General features: G+C 43.2%; 1 protein-coding gene across 2 annotated transcripts in view; it reads left to right on the top strand.

Moving 5' to 3' along the window:
• Positions 1-18,962, top strand: part of CMIP (c-Maf inducing protein) — a 130,181-nt gene extending 111,219 nt beyond the window's left edge. For both annotated transcript variants that reach the window (XM_086847563.1, XM_086847564.1), the window contains exons 11-21: positions 3,297-3,362; positions 4,447-4,473; positions 4,923-4,971; positions 6,423-6,530; positions 9,032-9,148; positions 10,541-10,681; positions 11,579-11,626; positions 12,359-12,505; positions 13,978-14,083; positions 15,179-15,249; positions 17,988-18,962. In XM_086847563.1, the coding sequence (XP_086703689.1) occupies positions 3,297-3,362; positions 4,447-4,473; positions 4,923-4,971; positions 6,423-6,530; positions 9,032-9,148; positions 10,541-10,681; positions 11,579-11,626; positions 12,359-12,505; positions 13,978-14,083; positions 15,179-15,249; positions 17,988-18,041 (934 nt within the window). In that variant the 3' untranslated portion in view covers positions 18,042-18,962. The remainder of the gene's footprint in view (positions 1-3,296; positions 3,363-4,446; positions 4,474-4,922; positions 4,972-6,422; positions 6,531-9,031; positions 9,149-10,540; positions 10,682-11,578; positions 11,627-12,358; positions 12,506-13,977; positions 14,084-15,178; positions 15,250-17,987) is intronic.
• The last annotated feature ends 539 nt before the right edge of the window (positions 18,963-19,501 follow it).

Raw genomic sequence — 19,501 nt, forward strand, 5'->3', positions numbered from 1 at the left:
GGCTGCTCGTATGTTTTGGATTGTTTGTGCCGCACATGACATGCGGGCAGGTTTTCATTTTGGTGAAAGGTGATCCCGGGGAAGGAAAATGTATTATGTTGGCAGGCCAAGAGCGATGATGGCCCCGAGGCAATGTCACTGCAGTCGGGGATTATTTAATTAATTTGGTTGTTCTGTGCTCTGGCCAGTCCCCTAGGACAGGTTTCAGGGTGAAGGAGGCTGTGTGCAGTGGCAGGTGATGGTTCTGATCTGTCACCGCCTGGCTCTGTGACCCACCCCGTGATTCCCAGGAACTTGCAGGTCAGGCTGCAGCCTGGCTGCTGTGCTGCTCACCTGGAATTGCAAATCCTGCAAAAATCAGAGCCAGGGAGTCGTTGTCCCCCTTTTCTAAGGCCAGTTCTGGGACTGGAGCTGTGTGATGAGTGTTGAGCCCAGCGCCCTTTGAAGAGCTGGGGAGGGAGTTTGTCCCAGGCGCTGTCCCAGGATCTCCCTGTGGCTCTGTGCTCCCTCCTTCTCCTGGCCCAGCCTCTTTGTCTGGCTCATTGCAGTGGTTGTTAACTGCAACCAGAACTAATCCATCTCCCTTTCTTTCCCTGCTTCAGACACTTCTGTCTTGTGTTGAAGCTTTGAATGGACTGAGAAGAAAAAAAAAAAAAAGAAAAAAGCAACTGTCTGAAATGAAAGAAGAGTGCAGATGAGATGAGCAGAGACAGAAGGAAAATGTTTTTGAAAAGGGAATAGGTGGGAGGAGGAGAAACACCGTAGGCTTTTAATAAGTAGTTTAGTTTTATTCTTGTGCTGTGTTTGTTTCATGTTTCCTAGCTCAGATTGAAGGGATTACAGGCTGTGCAGATTTTATGTTCAGGTCCCACTCACGCAACCAAATTTTATATATTTCAATGGGAGACAGTTTCCTTCCTTTCTTTTTTCCTTCTCCTCCTGGGGAAACAGACTGATTTATTTTCACTGCCCTCTCACAGACCTGCCCTGTTCCCCAGCTTTGAGAAAAGTCAGAGTGATACTGTCCCATTCTGTCTGCAGTTTCATTCTATTACAAAACAACTTTTTTGTTACTCTTGCAATTTCCTTTGAAGCTCGGCCATGAAAAATTGATTGGTTCATATTATTAGTAACCACAACTCTCCAGATTGCTCAAGAAGGAACTTCAGTGGTGTAACACTTAGCCTGAGATGTCGTAGGAGCTAAGCCTCAAAGTGGGTCTCAGCTTCTAACCTTCTGTTAGAAAAGATTTGTAGGTGCTTTGTCTCATGTGATGTGAAGAACCATTAGCACCTCTGAAATTTTCTAACTCAGTCTTTTGACTTCTGAGTCTCTCCTGCTCAAAAATCTGCTTTTAGAGTTGTTTGTATCTACCAATAAAAAATGTGTTGTTTTTAGAATAAAATCAGTTAGGAATTTCTAAAGGGTATGCATATTTAAATAAAATAAAATGTCTGGACTCTGTTCTCACACCTGACAAACGTAGTGAGAGCCAGGCTGTGTGGTGAGACCTGTGGCACTTCTCAGGGCTGCAGCTATACATAGGTTGCATCAGCTCTCTCCTACAGACACCTGGTACTTAAACAAGAGACTTTTAGCTGAACCTGAACACAGAGTTCTGTGTCACCAACCCATTCAACGTGTCTGTAAGTCAGAAACAATGGATAATCTTGTAGATAGCTTTAATTAATCAAAGCTTTGTTGAAAGAACCCAGAAAGCTCATCTTACAGATGCTGTGTCAAAGATTTCCTTTCCTTATTTCAGTTTTATTACAAGCCCCATCCTCAGGTGTGTCGTGATATTCATTTTACACCGACTAAATGGAAAAACAACCCCTGTAATGAAGTCCTGCTTTATGTCTTGCTGTTCTGACACATTAAACAGAGTTGATCATCTTCCCTATTTGTTCGGTGGTTAAGCAGGTGAGGGACTTTTTGTCTCTGGAAAGAACCTTATGAATATGTGATTACTCTTGCTGCCACTGACTCACACTCACTTTAGGTTTGTGAGACACCCCTTCTCTCAGAGTTGCCCCTAGTTTAGACCTGAGAACAGAATTTTTCATAGAGGAGAAAATTAGGTTCACTGGATTCTGGCACAACTGGAACGGACACAAGGTTTCTTTTTTGGATTACTGTAACTTCACATGTGTCCTTCTGGTTCTTAGTACACTAAACCTCTGTCAGGTCACAGTGGTCCTCATGGGTTGGTTGCTTACGTGACATATCACACATTTGTGTGAGCTGAACTCATACTGCTCTTGGGCAAGTGGTACATACTGCAAGTGGTAACTGCTTCCCTGCCTGATTTTTACATCATGATTCTCCATTCAAGTAAAACTTGTCTGCATGTTGCTTCTTAAGAGTACCCTGCTCATGCATTTAAATTTTCTTTTTCTGTAAACACACCTCTGTGGATTGTCCAACATCGTGTGTGTTACTAGTTTATGGGTATTTCTGGTTTATGTGGTTCAAAAGATGGATGAGACTTTTGGAAATGCATCCATCTTCAATTTCTCTGAGCTAGAACTTTCCCTTTGCAAAAGTGCATTCTTTTGGAACAGTTCCTGTGCATATGTTGTCTGTCTGTAATGCTATCAGTAGATACTGTCCATTTGAGAACATTACACTTCGTTCCTTCCCAAAGACACACCACACTTTTGTGCCAAGTTTCCAGTAAGCTGCAGCCAATACTCTGGGTTTTAACACTGAAATCCAAAAGGTAGCAGCGCTAAGAGGAGGTGGCAGGCTCTTCTACATTGTTTCTAGTCACCCCCCAGTGTTTCAGCCCATGTGAGATTAATTTCTGTCTGTACTCATTGTTACTAATGGGACTGAGAGCCAAGGTCTGGGCTTTGGTGGGTGGGTTTTGGGTCAGAAATGAATTTAGGGGTAACTTTGTTTTTACAAATGGACTTAAGCCTTATAGCAAAGAAAAATTCCAGTTAAATGTAGAGAAGAGCTCAAAATAGCAGTGGCCTGGTAATTGCTCTACCAGCTTAGATGAAAGTATTACTTAGTGATTAAATGTCAACAGGTTTCATAAACAGCAAATGTCTTTAAGTTGACATAAAGAAGGCCTCTCTGGAGGTCACTGTAAATACCAGATTTATTGTGCCTCAGTGGAGAATGTGCTGAAAATGGAAAGGGAAATGTCACTGTAGATTCTGAGTGTGCTTCAGTAAAACAGAAAGGTTGTTGGTGCCCACAGTAAAAAGCTTTTAACTCCTTGAACTAACTGTTGGTAAACCATACTTAAAACCTGGTAACCTGTTAACAAAATGTTCATTTTGCAGGTCAGACTACGATGACTGGAGACCAGCCCTGGCCAGTTTGCTTCAACCTATCCCGTTTCCCAAGGAGTGAGTTTTCACTGTCTTAGTATTTACTGGCTTGTTCTTGTTACTGTTTTTATATGGTGAAACATACGTCAAGTAAAAAGGGGTGGTAATAGGAGTTTTGTGCCTCTGGTATTGATTTAGAAACTGAAGTTGATTTTTGGCTGATGCAGAGGGATGTGAAGATCTCCCCATGTTCAACTTCCTTCCCCGTTTCTCTCAGATGATCCTGAAAAGAAATATGGTTAAGTAGAGCCAGGCAGACAGGAAGGGAAGGAAAGCTGGTGAGGAGGAGAGCAAAGTGAGAGATTTAGTGGAGGAGGATGCTTTACTGGCGTCACAGAGACTCCTGTCGTTTGTATTTTGCGTTAAATGAAGAAGTTGCCCTACGGATCAGCCGAGCTCCCTCGGAAACCTATTAATGAGCAGTGGTGTTTATAAAGTGCAGACCTCCATGGACAAAAATTACAACCTGTAATTGTACAATTTGGTGGCTTATCACATCCCCTAATGACCTGATGTCTTGAATCACAGAGGTCTAATCCTCCATGCCAGGTTACCTGGGCTACAGTGAGAGCTTGGAGATAGGTAACAGAGACATCATTACCTAAGTCAAACGTGAGTCTTGGGGGTGCTGTAAACCATACCATGATGCAAGACACTTGACAAAATGACCATTAATTGCTTTACTGATGTATGATGCTAATTAGCTGTGACCATACGCTAACTGCATTGCAATTAAAGAATACACCTGGCTCTCAGAGGTAGGCAAACCTCTGTTTGTAATTATATAATGGTACTGTAAGTTTTTTACTTTCTTCTGACCCAAAGCTCCCACTGATGTTAGTCAGAGCCTTGTCTAAGACACACTCAAGAAAAGCTACAAGATTTGTTCCAAGCAATTTTTCCCCCTAGGTTAATGAAAGAGGATTTAGCTGATTTTTTTGAAACTTTTTTTTTTGTCTTATGTGCTGCCGTTGCTTAGCAAGTCCTTTTATTATCTGGAAAGAACTGAAAAGTGCTTGTTTGGTTTTTTGGGCTTTTTTCCCCCCCTTCTCTCATTTCTCTCAGATGCTCATACTCTTTTGTTTTCTGTTTTAAATTTCAGGGCTCTCGCACATGAGAAATTCACAAAGTAAGTTTCTGGGGCTCCTTTGTTTTATTGAATAAATGCTTGTACTAGTCAATAATAGCAATGATGCATTATTCAGTATTGTGTCTCTAATGGCTTTTATCTGTGAAGGGCTGTAGGCATGTTCTGTTAGCAATAAAAAGTTCTCTTTGTAATTTATTGTGCTAGCCAGGAGCCCAAGGACTAAAGCCACTGGGTGCTGATAGAATTTACAAAGGAGTTTGTCAATGCACGTCTCTGAAACATTTTCTAGGCTATTGTGAACAGATACTGTCCTTGGTAATCACTTCTAGGCATCATATTTCCCTCCTGCGGAAGTTTAGCTGGTTTCTCTCTGAAATACATTAATATATATATGATTTTAGGTGTTACTCAAAAGAAATGTGATGCTTGTGCAAATACTGCAACCAGCAACTGCTGATTCTTATCCTCCTTGCACTTATTTTTTTCAGGGAGCTGAAATACGTGATTCAGAGATTTGCAGAAGACCCGAGGCAAGAAGTGAGTTTGTTGGCAATTTACACAGAGTACTAGTTTGGAGGGATTGCAACTGCACTTGTTCAGATTTCTCCTTAAGTAGTTTGTTCCAAAACACAGCGTGGATTTACCCTGCCTAAGTCTCTTAAGGAGTAGTGGCCACTCAGAGTGGTTTATGTGTAAGGTTTATGTGTTGTCACCTCCTTGTCTGGCATCAGTTGATGTCCTTGTTCTGCAGTAAACTGCAACCAGCAAGATTTTCCCCCTTTCTGGGATCACTCAGAGCTTTTTGTCTTCCATACAAAAATAAGAGGGAAGCAAAATCCATGGATCCACGCAGCTTACAAAATAACAGGTTTTATGTAGCTGTGTTTCAGCTAGGTTGTGTGCAAATGACCGTAATTCTCATGAATTGGCAGCAGAAAGGGGTGGGAGGTGTGTTACTGGGGTGAGAGTGTCGCTGCAGCCTCGGAGCTGCACTCAGAGCCTGCTCAGCATCATCAGCTTTGGCTGAGTCAGAGGGAACCTCTCATCCACAGTTATTCTTTCTTTTGGCATCAAAGCCAAAAAAGCTCCCTCAAATTGTGGGTGAAGCTGTATCATCGCTGCCCAGAATCCTCATTTTTATGGGTTTAGCTCTTGTGAGCAGTAGTTACCCTTGTCAGAAGAGACCTTCTTGTCCTAGAATGGCACCAGGATTTCATCTGTCACTAGCATTCTGTGCCCAAAGGAAAGAATTTACCTCCCACACACAAACACACCTCAAAAATTGAAATGGAACATCTGTTTCTTCAACTGAAGGAAAAAAAAGAAAAGAAAAAAGAGCTTAATTATGACTTCTCTATTAAATTGTGGGACTAAATATAGTAATATCTTCAGTGGGCCAAATTTAGACTAATGGTTGCTCACTGGTGCCAGTTTTCCAGTGCAGCTTCCGTGTTATATATTCCTTATTTCGTGTTATGTCGAGTTTTCCCTGTGGATTTCCTTCACCCCGACTCTGGTCAAATTTTGTTAGAGCAGGAGTAATAAGAATTGTTAATGATTGGAATGAGCAAGCTATCAGCCACCACATTTGGTATGCAGATCACATCAGATGTATAGACACACATGCTGGGAGTACAGGGGGAAAATGACAGAAGCTGAGAAATTTGTGGGGGTTTTTTGTTTGGTTTTCTGGTGGTGGTTTTTTTTTCCAAGTGAAAGGAGCTGTTCTAGGTTTGAGCCATTTTGTGTTTGATTTGTATAGAGAATGAAAAGGGCCATGCAATAAGGGAGGATGCAGCTTCCCTCTTGGTTATACTGAAAAAATGGGTTCTGGGAGTGGAGACTGGCCTGCAGCTCTGCAGATTGGAATATTAACCATGAAATTTCCAGCAGTCCCTGGTTATGCAGTTACTTTTGGCCCGGTGTGGGAGATGCTGGTGGTTATTGGCAGGAAGTGTAACCTTCCCAATGTTTTCACTTCTTGGCAGGTCCACTCGTGTTTGCTGAGTGTGAGGGCTGGCAAAGACGGCTGGTTCCAGCTCTACAGCCCTGGAGGAGTGGCCTGTGATGATGATGGAGAGCTCTTTGCCAGTATGGTACGTGTCTGCAGTGATGGGAGTTCAGAAACTTCTTTGCAGTAACTAATACTAGTTGGCAGTAACAAGATTTACTTGTTTTTGTCCAAAAATAAATTATCAAAATCATGTTTTCGTTAACCATGCGTGTTCACCAGAAAATCCAGATCTTTCTGCCACCAAATCCATCAACCTCCCTTGCAGTCACAGTTTGGTTAGCACGTTACTGTTTTCTTTTTGAACCTTGGCATGTTTTCTCACTGGTAGTGTAATACACAAGCCATGCTTGTGCATATGTATGTATTTCTGTATTTATAAATATCTGTCTTTGTCTGTATAAAAAAATCTCTCAGGGAACATGAAATACTGGGAGACAGACTGTTCTGTACATCCACACCTATAGTTTACACTTATAGGATACCCTGGAATTTAAAACCAACAGTTACATTGGCTTAATCAAAGGATGGATGGATAGGTATAAAAAGGTGTTATCAGTGTCGCTGCCCAATTACATTGTTGTGAAGAGGTGTAATTAGAAACCAGCATTCCACTTCCAGCAGTTATTTCTTTTGTAACTCTGAGAAGGGCTGGATAGAAAATAGCAGGTTTTAATCAGTGATGTGATTTAAGCACTGTCTTCCTATGCAGCCTGGGTCAAGTCACGTAGGTCTCTCTCTGTATTAATTCTCCATGTACCAAGTAAGATGGAAATTACATTACTGCCTTTCCCTGGTAAGGGGGAAAACATTTGTTGAAGTTGGCTTTGGTTACATAATAAAGTGACTTTCTACACTTTGTACATCTCCCACATGCTGAACATTTTGGGACATAAGGAACATAGATGTCTGTCTGTACCCTTAAATTCAGATGGATCAGATACCTCTGAAACTGAAAATGGAAGAAGAGTGTTTACAAAAGCTTTCACCCCTCTTCACTGTTCATCTGTCTTTTATCTTTGAAAAGAAAATTTCTCCAGAACTGTATCATTTCTCCTGAGAGATATGGTGGTTCAAGATATTTATGAGCATCAGGAGAGGGTGTGCATGAGAAAGCACAATGCTAACACACATTAATATGCAGTACTCTATGCCCTTTGCAAGGATGTTGATAAATACTTAAAGAGCTGCTAACAACTAACCATAAAGTTGGAAAAACACCCTGTTCTGAGATGCACCTAATGTTACTCTACTGTCAGTGTCAGTATTTTCCATTGCTCAAGAAAACCTCTAAAAAAACTTAATGAAAACTGCATGAAATTGAATCCCTTTTGGCTTGGAGGTTCACCTTTTTAAAGGCCACCTGAGCTGATGGATGCTTAAGGAAAAAAAGATTCTCTGTTTTTCTGAAGAGTTTGCTGGTAATGAAGCCATGCTTCACATAGAATTGACCTCATCGTGGCATGGTTGTGATATTTTCAGCAGTATTGAACATAGTGCAGGCAGTGCCATGAGCCAGAGGGGCCACAGAAAGTATTTACAAGGTTATTGTAAAGAGTAGTGCTGATGTTGAGTCCACATAATGGAGCTCTTCCTGCCTAGGCTGTTGGAAAATGCAAATTCTCACATAGTGCTCTGCAGCAAATGGTGAATCAGCCATCTGGGCTATGAAATAAGACTTTCTTCTAGGAACCCAGACTTCTCTGCATTTAGTCTCTAAGGCTTTTACATTGGAAATAATATGACCAACTTCTTTTCTGAGAAGAGACATACTTGATTTGTACAAGTGGCTTTGCATTTCTGCCATAGGCGTTACTATGTGATATCACACGGTGCTTTCTGGAGATTGCAGAGAGTCTGCAGAACAGTTTTGTCAGTTCAAGGACTCAAAGGAGTGTCCCTCAGGGGATGTTCTCAGCAGTTCTTTCCTTTAAGGGAAAACTGAGCAAAAGAGAAAGCAGTACAGTGGCCCAAGAGCATGAAAATCCATGAAGTAATCTCTGACTTAGTGCTCAGGACTGCCAGATTTTCTTAAAGCAGTCCTTCCTTCCCCAGTCAGGTCCTGTTCATCCTGAACATCCTGAACAGGTGATTTTGTCTGTCACCACCCCTTAACCAAGGCCAGCAGATTGCCAGCAGCACTGCCTTTTACCTAGGCAGCCGGCCCACACAGCCCCTGCTCCCCAGCTGGCATTTCCAGAGAAACCGAAGCGCAAACAGATGCAAAAGCAAAATCCCCGGTGGTTCCCCTGGGGCTGGGTTCATCAGGTTACTGGGAATGGGGGCAATTGCACAGCTGCTCTGATGTTTCCTGGGGAGCTTCTATCAAGCTGTCAGCTGGGCTCCTTTATGGAGAAAAACTTCCCACTTCCTCAGATCTCACTGGGCATCACCTTCTTCAAAAAGTCACTTCCATTCAGCAGTAAAGCTGTTGAGACACTGCAACCCTAACTGTAAAGAGAGCCTTCATTCCTTTAAGTTCATTGCAAAGACTTAACACTTTTTGACTGCTTAACAATATCCCTTCCAGAGGTATATGGGTTTCTTAGGCCTACACCCCTAATTTTACCTCTGATTCTTGAATAGGTTCATATTTTAATGGGATCCTGCTATAAAACAAAGAAGTTCCTGCTTTCACTGGCTGAAAATAAATTGGGACCTTGCATGCTGCTGGCTTTGAGGGGTAACCAGACGATGGTAGAGGTAAGCCCTAAAATCATAGATCATAGAGGTTTATGAGCAGTGTTCAGGTTCATATTGCCTTTCCCAGAACTGACTCTAGCAGGGGTCTGGTTTGTGTTATGTCAAACACCAGCAGTGGGTGGTTGTGTTTCTCTGAATTAAGGGGAGCAGAGTATTGTTGTTCTGTAGATATGAGTGTGAATTAAATGAAAGGTGGGTGCATGAATTTTTGGAGGTAGAGATTGTTTGCTGTAATGCAGCTGGAGAGGTTAGGATGGGAAATAAATGGCCATGGTGGTGTAGGCTGTGGTGAGAGATCACAATTCACAAACACAAGGCTTTTCCATGATGAAATACCTGATTCTTGTCTTGCCACCTGTAAAATGAACAGTGGACAGGAAGTGCCTTTATAAAACCTTATTTGCTTGCATTAATACACAATTTTATGTTTATGATTTGGTTTTTTTTGTTGTGCTAATAGTTTATATGTATTTTTCTGGGTTTCTTAAGAGATATTTCTTGATAAATGTCGCTACCAGCAGAAAGAGAGTGGATAAATAGATGGAAAGAGTTACAGTTTTTCATTGTAGATCTGTGCATGCTAATTTAATCCAGTAAATAAAGGAGCATGCTGCTGCATTTGAATATAATGTTGATGGATTTTTTTTTTTTGTTCATTAAAAATAATTGAAATTGTGAAGGGAATAAAAGCTTTGCATTTTAATTGCAATGGCATGATACATAGCTGAAAAGGAAAGGCAGCTTGTGTCCCAAATCTGTTTGACCCACTGGAATCATCCCTTGTGATCTGACTTGCTCCTGGCAGTCCCTTCCCCAGGGTGAGTTGGGTATGTTCCCAGTGAGGTGGGGGATGTCCTGGCCACAGCAGTGAGCTCCCAGCATCCTCTCTTGGAGCCTCTCTGCCCTTTACCCAGTCTCATGGACTTGGTACCCCTCACACGTGTTCTGCTTGCACAGAAACCCCAGCATTAGGGGTGGGAAATCTGGCCCTTATGGAGCTGCTTGGCTCTGCTGGTGTGCACTGCCCAGCCTGTGGACCTGGGAAATACTGGATCAATTGGACCTGTCCTGGAGAGTGCTGTGCCATGGAGCCATCTCCCAGGTCTGAAGCAAATAATTGCATCTCTCAGTCAGAAGGAGTGAGCATTAATGGGAGGCAGGATAGACACGCTGGTTTTTGGAGATTGCACTTCTTTCCTTACAAATAAAAAATCATTTTCGTGTGTTGGAAGGGCCATAATATTGCTATGATATCCTCTATTCTAACCTCCATAATGCATGCTCTAAAAACTTACACAGGAATTTAAACCACCATGCCCAGTGCAATTAGGATATTTGAAAGAAATGGAATGAAAACCCTGCACTGACCACTCTCCTTTTTTCTGCTGCTAGATTTTGTGTTTGATGCTGGAATACAACATCATTGACAATAATGACACCCAGCTCCAGATCATCTCCACCCTGGAAAGCACAGACGTGGGAAAGAGAATGTATGAACAGCTGTGTGAGAGGCAGAGGGAGTTAAAGGAGCTGGTATGTCACCCTGCACATATTGCCATAGCATGTTGGGCTCTGTGCTCTCCACAAATGGAGGTACAAAAGAAAGACAAGCAGGGTGTGAAATTCCCAGTTAACAACAGGATGGGAGCAGACCTCAAAGGATTTTACTGTGAATATATATACTGTGTGATATTTACTGATGTGACTAATCCCATACTATGTTTATGAATGATATTCAATAACCTGCTTAGGATCCGTGTGAAGGAATAAAGGTGAAACCCTGCTGTCTCAGGATCTTACAAGTCAGCTTGTCAAATTCTGCCACCTTTTGACATATGAGTAGCAAATGGTTCTGGTGCTGGCCAGCATTTCTGAATGCTCTGGCATTCACAGCATTTCACTGAGATGGTCTTTAGGTCTAGTTCTCAGAGCTAGAGCCTATAGAAAAGGTTTTTTCCAGAATTTAAGGAGAGGACCTACAGATTTAAAATGGACCTGCTCACATCAGCACTTTTTCACCTATGCAAACATACCCACCAACTTCCTCTTCCAGATTTATATTTGTCTTTAACCCCTGCTCCCAGCCTGAAAAGTAGATGCTTTTTTTGAAGACAGGCAAATGATTTTATCAGCTGCGCCATCCTAACCCCTTTGCTCACTTTGCCCAGCATTTTAAAGCTGTTTCCTTTAAAGTGAAAGTAGCCAAATGCTGGCAGGCTGAAGCAGACAAATGGCATGAAGACCCACTTAGCTGTGGTTAGTCAGTGTCCCCTGGGGAGCCACAGGCACACTCAGTGCAGGGAAAGCAGGGATGAGGTGGAAGGGCTGGCAGGAAGCTTTGAAATGGGAGCAGGGTTTGCTTGCTGTACTTCAGTGAGTCTGAAATGTAGAATGGCAGCTTGTTTGACCAAAATATCTTCTCTTTTACAGCAAAGAAAAGGTGGCCCCACAAGGTTAACACTGCCATCCAAGTCCACAGTAAGTTAATCTTGTCAATAGAAAAACAAGCTTTGTCTTTCCATATTTAAACCCTTGATTTATGTTTGCCATGTGGCACAGTGGTTTTGGGCAGTTGAGTGGGGAGCCATTCCACTTGCTCTGTCAACACAACTGGAGTTTACACAACTAAGGGCACATTTCTGCTCTTGGGTCTGTGCAGCAGTTTCCAACACCAGCAGCAGGCTGTCACATTTACAGTGCTGCTCAGGTTTGGAATGGCAGCTCTGGGGACAGAGTTTTGCATTACAAAGGCAAACTTCACAATGTCCAGTTCTGGATTTTAGTCATGGAAGTCTGAAAGGGACCCAGCACTATTGTATTGAAGCCTGGTGCAAACCCAGACTAACTTCACTGAGGCCAGGTAACGCTGCTGAGCTGGGACCTGGACCTCATGGTTAAATCTTCATGATGTTTAAAGACCCATCCTCAGCATTTGCTCTGACACTGAAGCCTTTGTGTCTCATAAGGATACACACGCAAAGGACATTTTTGTCCTAATGTTTGGACAAATTTTTCCCAGGGTGTGTGAAGCAATGCTGCCACAAGAGCCCAGCTGCTTGCCAAACAAACAGAAACTGCTCTGTGTGGTTCTCTGTTACTGTAAACAAGTGGAGCAGTTGTGCAACTCACTCTGGTTACCAGTATCGGTGACACCGCACGCTTCCAGGCTGGGCATCCACAGTCTCTTCCCAATCTCCTGTCTGCTTTCAGGATGCAGACCTGGCACGCCTGCTAAGCTCGGGATCTTTTGGGAATCTGGAAAACCTCAGCCTGGCCTTTACCAATGTGACAAGTGCTTGTGCTGAGCACCTCATCAAACTGCCTTCGCTCAAGCAGCTGAACCTGTGGTCAACTCAGGTAAGTGCTCTGCAGCCTGAGACTCAGAGCAGGAACCGGTGCTGACTAATTCCGAAATTCCACACTACGTCAGCACAGGAAGAGTGTGTGAAGAGACTTGGCTTAGATAACTTTGTCTGTCCTCCTGCTATTTTTACAGGGCCTTCCTGTAGTTTAGCTCACCTTGGCAGCTGATTTTTTTATCTTCACCCCTTTTTTTCCTCACATTTTTAATTTTTGTTTTATTTTTAATTATAAAGCATTGCTGCTGTCTTGGCTTTAATGTTCCAGTTGGGCATGGCTGCTACTGTGTACTGAGTAGAGCCTGTGCTGCTGTTCATCTGGCAAATGCTTCTGCTTTTACCCAGTTAGGATGAAAAATGATGCTGTGCATCTCAAATGGTCAAGCAAAGCACAGAGTCTGTGCAGTTGAAGCAGTGAATTGCTTGAAAGCTAATCAACCCAACAGCAACAAAAAGAAACTCAGATAATGAATAAGTAGAAGGAAATTATAATGAGAATGCAATCATTTTGTAAGCAAAAAAAGACCCAAGTTAACTGAACTAATTATTCTGCTGTTGATTGAAGGAACTTCAGTTTTCGAAAATTAAATTTTTCTTCTATATTTCTCTGCTGGTTTTGCTCTCTGAGATCCTTCCCCATTTTCTGTTAGTACCTATTTGTAGTGTTCTCTGAAAATATGATTATTATCAGTGCAACCACAAAAAGCAACATTTTTTTAACCAAAATGTCATGTAAATATTTCGTTTTGTTTTCCTAACTACTTTGTATCCCAGAAATACTCCCTTTTTTGTATGAGGAATATGAAGTAGAAACTGATTGCTCTCTTGTTTTAAGGCTGTTTGTATCTCCTCCAGATTTGTCTTAACAATGTAACTTTTGCATTTGAAAAACTTTGATGCTTTTTGTTCAAAATGAGTTTGATTTCACTGAACAAAGAGCCTGCTTTTTGTGCAGGGTTTCTTTTTATTAAAAAGGAAAAAAAAAGGGGTTTAGATTCCATTTCATTTTGCGATATCCTGGTTTCCATTAATCTAGAATTTAGAAACAGCAGAAACCAAGTGGGTCAATAGAACAATTACCAATCAATAGTGCATTGTTCTTGAGACCAAAATAGCTAATTAATACCACTCGCACTGTGCTTTTTTTGTGTGATGTGGTTGGGAGCTGGCTGAGGCTGCCATAACCAGCGTGTATAGTCTGGGTGGGAGCCCGCTTGTACAAAGTCCAGGCTTCAAAGGCACCAGTCTAATTAAGTGATGGCCTGTGGTTAAGTGCACACAAGTCCCTTAATTTCTCTGTTCCCTGCCCTGCAAAGCAGGGATAGAACTATTTGCTCACCCTGCTGTCACTGGCGGTGGGAGCGTGGCTTTGAGGGCTCGGTCGGAGCCCGTTTCCACGGCCGTGTTTGCACTGAGGTTCTCCACGAGGCGTGGGCGCCTCCCTGACCCAGCTCTGCTTGTGCCCCACAGTTCGGCGACGCGGGGCTGCGGCTCCTGTCCGAGCACCTCACCATGCTGCAAGTGCTCAACCTGTGCGAGACCCCGGTCACGGACGCCGGGCTGCTGGCACTGAGCTGTGAGTGACAGGGTGGGGCTGTGGGGGACACTCGTGTGGCTTCTGAGGAGCTGCTGTGGGCTGGGGCAAGGGATGGATCTGATCTCTCAGTGCTACAGCGCTGCTTCTGTGGGGGTTTAGGACAGCCTGCGTGTTTGGGTTTAATCTTCCCTCCTTCCTGCCCGCTGCTGCAGCTCTCCTGCTGTGGGATGGTGACCTGAGCCTGATGGCACTGGGTGGCCTCGTGTGGGCTTTGTCCTCCTGAGCCATACTCTAGATCTTGCCTCTGGCTTCACTGATGGCACCTGTCCCCATCTCACATGCTGACCTGTTGCCCAGGGGCTTCCCAGATTTCTTCCTATGGTATCCCCTCTGGGTGGGACCTGCCTTTGTGGTGCAGGAGGGGAGGATTGCAAAGCCATCTGGCAGCTTCTCAGTCAGTTCAGCAACTGTGTGCAGCAGGTTCCATACCCCTTCTGACACTTTGTTCCTTTGTTTTTGGGGAGGTGAAACTCTCCCTGTTCTTAGTTTGAGCAAGGCAAAGCAGAGCGAGGCATCCAGGGTTCCCTGAGCACTGAGAGCTGCTCGACGTGCTGGAATGAAACTCCCTCCTGCACCCAGCAGTGCATTACAAACCTCACTGCTGGGTTTGGAGGGCTACTTTAATAGGCTTGATCCTGTGCAGACATGCCAGACAGGCCAGTAGTTATGGCTCATCTTAGGAAACTATTCTGCTAAGTACTGGAGCCTAAAATGGGAATGGGGGGAGGAGAGGGAGGACTGCCAGATCAGCATGGCCCCAGCAAGCACCACACAGAGCACTGAGAACGGGCACTATTCAGAATAATGTGCAGGAAACTGATTATGAGAAGTTGAGTGAACTCCTTTGAAGTCAGCAGTCTTAAGCATGTGCTTAATGGCCCTTCCTAAATAGGGACTTTTTCCTGGATGAGGGCCCAAACAGCTGTTTATCCATTTGTATTTCTATATTTTATGCTATTCAGCTTTTTCCTGGGAGGGCTGCATAGTCATGTCTTGTTTATGCTTTGGCCTACTGTAATGATATTTTAAGAAAATGCAGCATGATCATAAATATCTGTGTGTTTTCTCTTTTAGCCATGAAGAGTCTGTGTAGTTTAAATATGAACAGCACCAAACTTTCAGCAGATACCTACGAAGATCTCAAGGTATTTGTGAATTGCATCCTCTAAAGATGAGATGTAGCAAGAGCATGGTGGTGATGCTGAGAGCAGGGAGAACATTGACCCTGTGGAGTGGGTAGCATGAAAGTTACCTGAAGAGGCTGAAGTGGATTCTTTTGTGGATATAATAACTAAAAGCAGCATTGTGAGGGTTGCTGGCTTTGATGAACTCAGGAAACATTTAATATACTGAATGGAGAAGTATGAGATAGAATCAGCAGTTCAGTCTTTTTGTCTGTGCTATCAACAGTAAAGGCTTTATCAGTAAGTTTCATAAATAGAAGCATATTGATTGTTTCTGATGAGGATGCAGAGACAAGTACACCATATTCTGTACTGTTAACAGGACCAAACATAACTTGGGTGAACAGTATAATGAAGCTTTGATTTGGAATGCAAAGGCAGAACTGAAAGCATCGAGGAAGATGAAAATTTATCTTGACATCTGTAGGACTGGAATTGGGCTCTGAGCAGAGACATCTGCACAGATGTCCAGTTCTGAAATTTAACATGTAATGTCTGGTTTTACCGTGAGTTTATAACCACTTATGCAAAATGGTGTAAAGAACCAGGATGTAGCCCCAGGTGGTTTCAAAGCTTGCCTGAGATGTGTTGGCTTTCATGACTTTGCGTGGACTTTGCCTTCACTCTGGTGGTGTGTGAGTTGCATTTCCCAAATTCTTACCTTAGGGACCCAAAGACTCAGGATGAAACTTGACATTTGCTTGTCTTGGATGTTGAAACAGATTGGGCCACGTTTACTTAAAAGGTCACAACCTTGGGTTGAGTTTGGAACTTGAAGCAAGTCCTGTAACTGCTCTGCTTTCAAAATTCACTGCAAACATCTATCTTTGGTCCTGGCTGTGGAGCCAGGACTCCCCCAGGGACTCAGCTGCAATGCTGCTTGCATGAAGTTTTCAAGATCAAGTTTTAAAAACTTGTGTCACAACTGTATATGCAAAGAAGTCCTTGGAATTAACAGCTGGCTTGCAGATGGGTTCACACAATGGAGCTTGTATCAGGCCCCAGGCATTTACAAACAATCAGGGTCAATGCTGTATTTGGCCCAGGGCTCTGAAATCGCATCTATTGAAAGGCTCCCTGGTCCCACCCCTGCTTCTGAGCCCCTTTGCCACTCACTTCGTACTGAAACTCACATTTTCCTAACTGGTTCCCTCTGCTCTGGCATGACATTAATAGTCTTTAGCAGCCACACAAGAAAGTGACTTGCCAGGGCAAACAGCAAAACTGCCTGTGAGCAAAGTCCTGATGACTGCAGAGAATTCAAAAAGCTGAGAAAACAGGCAGGCAGCACTTTTTCCCCCTTTCCCCTCTTCCATTGAGATTTATCTTGGTGGCCATTTTTTTAGGGCTCTGTGTTTGTTCAAAGGTAGTAGTTTCTCTCCCTGGGGCACATGGTTGTAGGTTTGTTAAGAACAGCTCAGACTTCAAAGAACATATTTTTTGATACAAATCTTTCTTTCTTCTCACATTGGTCTGCAAGAGCATTTGGGGCACGAGCCAGTGATGACATTTCCTCTCAGCTCCATCCCCCACCCCACTAAACACGCTTGCACACACACAGACACCCACATATGTACCAGGCAGGCTGAACCAGACAATAAATAAACACCCACTACTGAAGTCATTATTGCCTAACTGAAAAATTATTTGCTGGCAGTGTCTGTAGGATTATGAATAGCTCTTATCAAAATATGCGTGCACATAAATCAAGGAGTGAGGTAATAATGACTCCTAGAAACTTCCAAGTCCTCAATTATGCCCTGGCCTAATTAGCCGTGTTTATTTGTTTTGAGAGAATTAGCTCTGCAATTATGGTCAGAGAGCGTGGAAAGGGGATGGACGAGTAGGAGCAGCACAAGCAGCCAATCCCCATCTGCCTCATGTGGGGCGATTCAGGAGCGATATGGCCAAAAGCAGCGGAGTTGTGGAAGGGAGACCACAAAGACACCAGAAGTTACTGATGCTCCATGCATTGTTTTAGTACATGGAAAGTGAAATGAGCAATGTGGGGGCTGAAGGAGGAACGTGTCTCTCTGCTGCAGTTTGAGTGCTCTGCCTTCACCGTCAAAGTTGGACAGACACGTTTTGCTAAGTGTTTGTGTAAAAAATGAAGATCAGGGTCCGATCTGGACCTGGTGGCTGGTGCATGGCTTTTAGAGCAGGTGGGACTTGACCCGTGTGTCTGTAAGGGCTCAGCATCCGTTCCTTTGCCACACCCGCCTGCTCCAGCTCACCGCTGAGCTCAGCACTGGGCCCAGGGTGTCACACCTCTTCCTGCAGTTGGTGGATGACAGATCAATCCTCCCTCTGCTGCGAGGTGCTTTGTCCCTTTCTGTGCTGTCCTTGCCAAGGGGAGGTGCTTTCATCCTCTTTTGGGAATCCACATTCAAAATACAAATTCAGTCTTCAGAACTGCACAGGTCCCAGGCTTGCTGTCACACAAGAAGTCACAGGACACAAAGAGTCTTTTGGCATTTATGTATCCTGGGCAGCCAATCATCAACACCCCCAGCAGCAGGGCAAGGTGCTCTCCTTCCCCAGAAGTTCTTTCACCCCACCCTTCTCTGTTCCTCTTCCAGATTTGGATACTACTGCTCTGTTAATAAGTACAGGGAATGATCCCACACAAGAGATTTGACAAGAACTTTTTACCTGAGCCCTTAACACATTGTTAATTCTGACCTTTCCTCTCCTCACAGGCTAAACTCCCCAACCTGAAGGAGGTGGATGTCCGCTACACCGAAGCCTGGTGAACTCGCCCTGCCTCTGACTCTTCTCTTTTGCTTCTCGTGAGAAGGAAAAGATTTTTAAAACAGACAGATTAAAACAAACCAGAAAAATAACTTTTGGCCAATTCCTGTAGAGCAGTGAGTCTGGGGACTTGGTGGCAAGAGTCGTGGTTGTGGGGTAGCAGAGTGGAGTTGTGTGTGTTGGGAGGACGGGGCAAGCCTGCACCCCATCGGATTCTTTCAGCTTTGTGATTTCAGAATCAACATAATTTAAATTGAAAAGGAAACAAGCAAACAAACAAAAGGACTTTGTAGCAGCAAGAGGATTATAAAGAGGAAAAAAACACCTTTGTGGATTTTATTTGCCTTTGTGTTTTATGCCGTGTGGAGAAAAAAAATATATTCCTTTATCCTTACTTACCTGGGTTTCCTTGGCTGGCACCCAGCCAGCCAGAACTCCTGTTTCACCAGTTTTGCTCCAGAAAATCAAACTTCAAAAATCTCAAGAGAAGAAAACCAAAACCAATATGATTTTCACCTCCCCCATGTCCTTGCAGTTGTTATGCAAAGTAATTTCGTTGTACATAAGATTTACATAATGCACCTATTTAAGAAAATGGTTCACAAATAACAGGTCTGGGACCTGTCTTTTATTTATGAATTGTTAATTCTTTTACCCTTTTTTTGCGTATAGTACTGTATAAACTAGTTTGCTGTCTTGTTGTTATTATTATTTTTTTTTTAAGGAAATGTCCTCCTTGAAGAATTGCCTTTCAGTAATGCAAACTGTATTATACTCCCTCTTTGTCAACATTCATCGCGTTGTCTGTTTGATTTCAAAATGCCTCAAATGTTATCAAATAGGAAGGAAAATCTTTATCAAGGGGGGCGTGGTTGTTGGGGGAGGGGGTGCAGGGATTAATAAAAGTCACAATTCCTTCCAAAGTCTGAAAACTTTCTTTAGTCTTCTAAGCCATGTCAGGTTTAAACACGGGAGATGGGGACAAGACGTTTATTTTGCCAATGCGGTGTTTGCAAACTGTAGATTTTGTTTTCTGTTTACGTCCAATATTTCAAAAAGAGAAAAAAAAGCTCTTCCTCCACTTTGTGCATCAGCTTTTTCTGGGTTTTTTTTTTTTCCCCCCCTCCCCTCATTGCCTCCCCTGTCCTGTGCCCCACCTCCCTGCCCTGTTCTGTGCACGCATTGTTCTGCATGTTCCTCTGGGGAGACTGAGGAAATCGCGGTGTTGCTGATCCGATAGCTCTGACCTGTCTGTAAATGTGACTGCTACATTTTTCAAATTCCACAGTTGCTTAGAAGATGATTTTTTTAAAAATTGTGGTTTCTTTTATAACTATGCTGTTGACTCTTTTTTTTTTTTTCATAATGAGCCTTCATTGTACAGAGCTGCTTATTTAAAAAAACAAAAACAAAATCAAAAAAAAGTTTTTCCTCTGTTTAACACTTATTTTATTCTTCAGCA

Source organism: Cyanistes caeruleus, chromosome 12 (assembly GCF_971803275.1).
Source record: "Cyanistes caeruleus chromosome 12, bCyaCae1.hap1.1, whole genome shotgun sequence".
Classification (NCBI taxonomy): Eukaryota; Metazoa; Chordata; class Aves; order Passeriformes; family Paridae; genus Cyanistes; species Cyanistes caeruleus.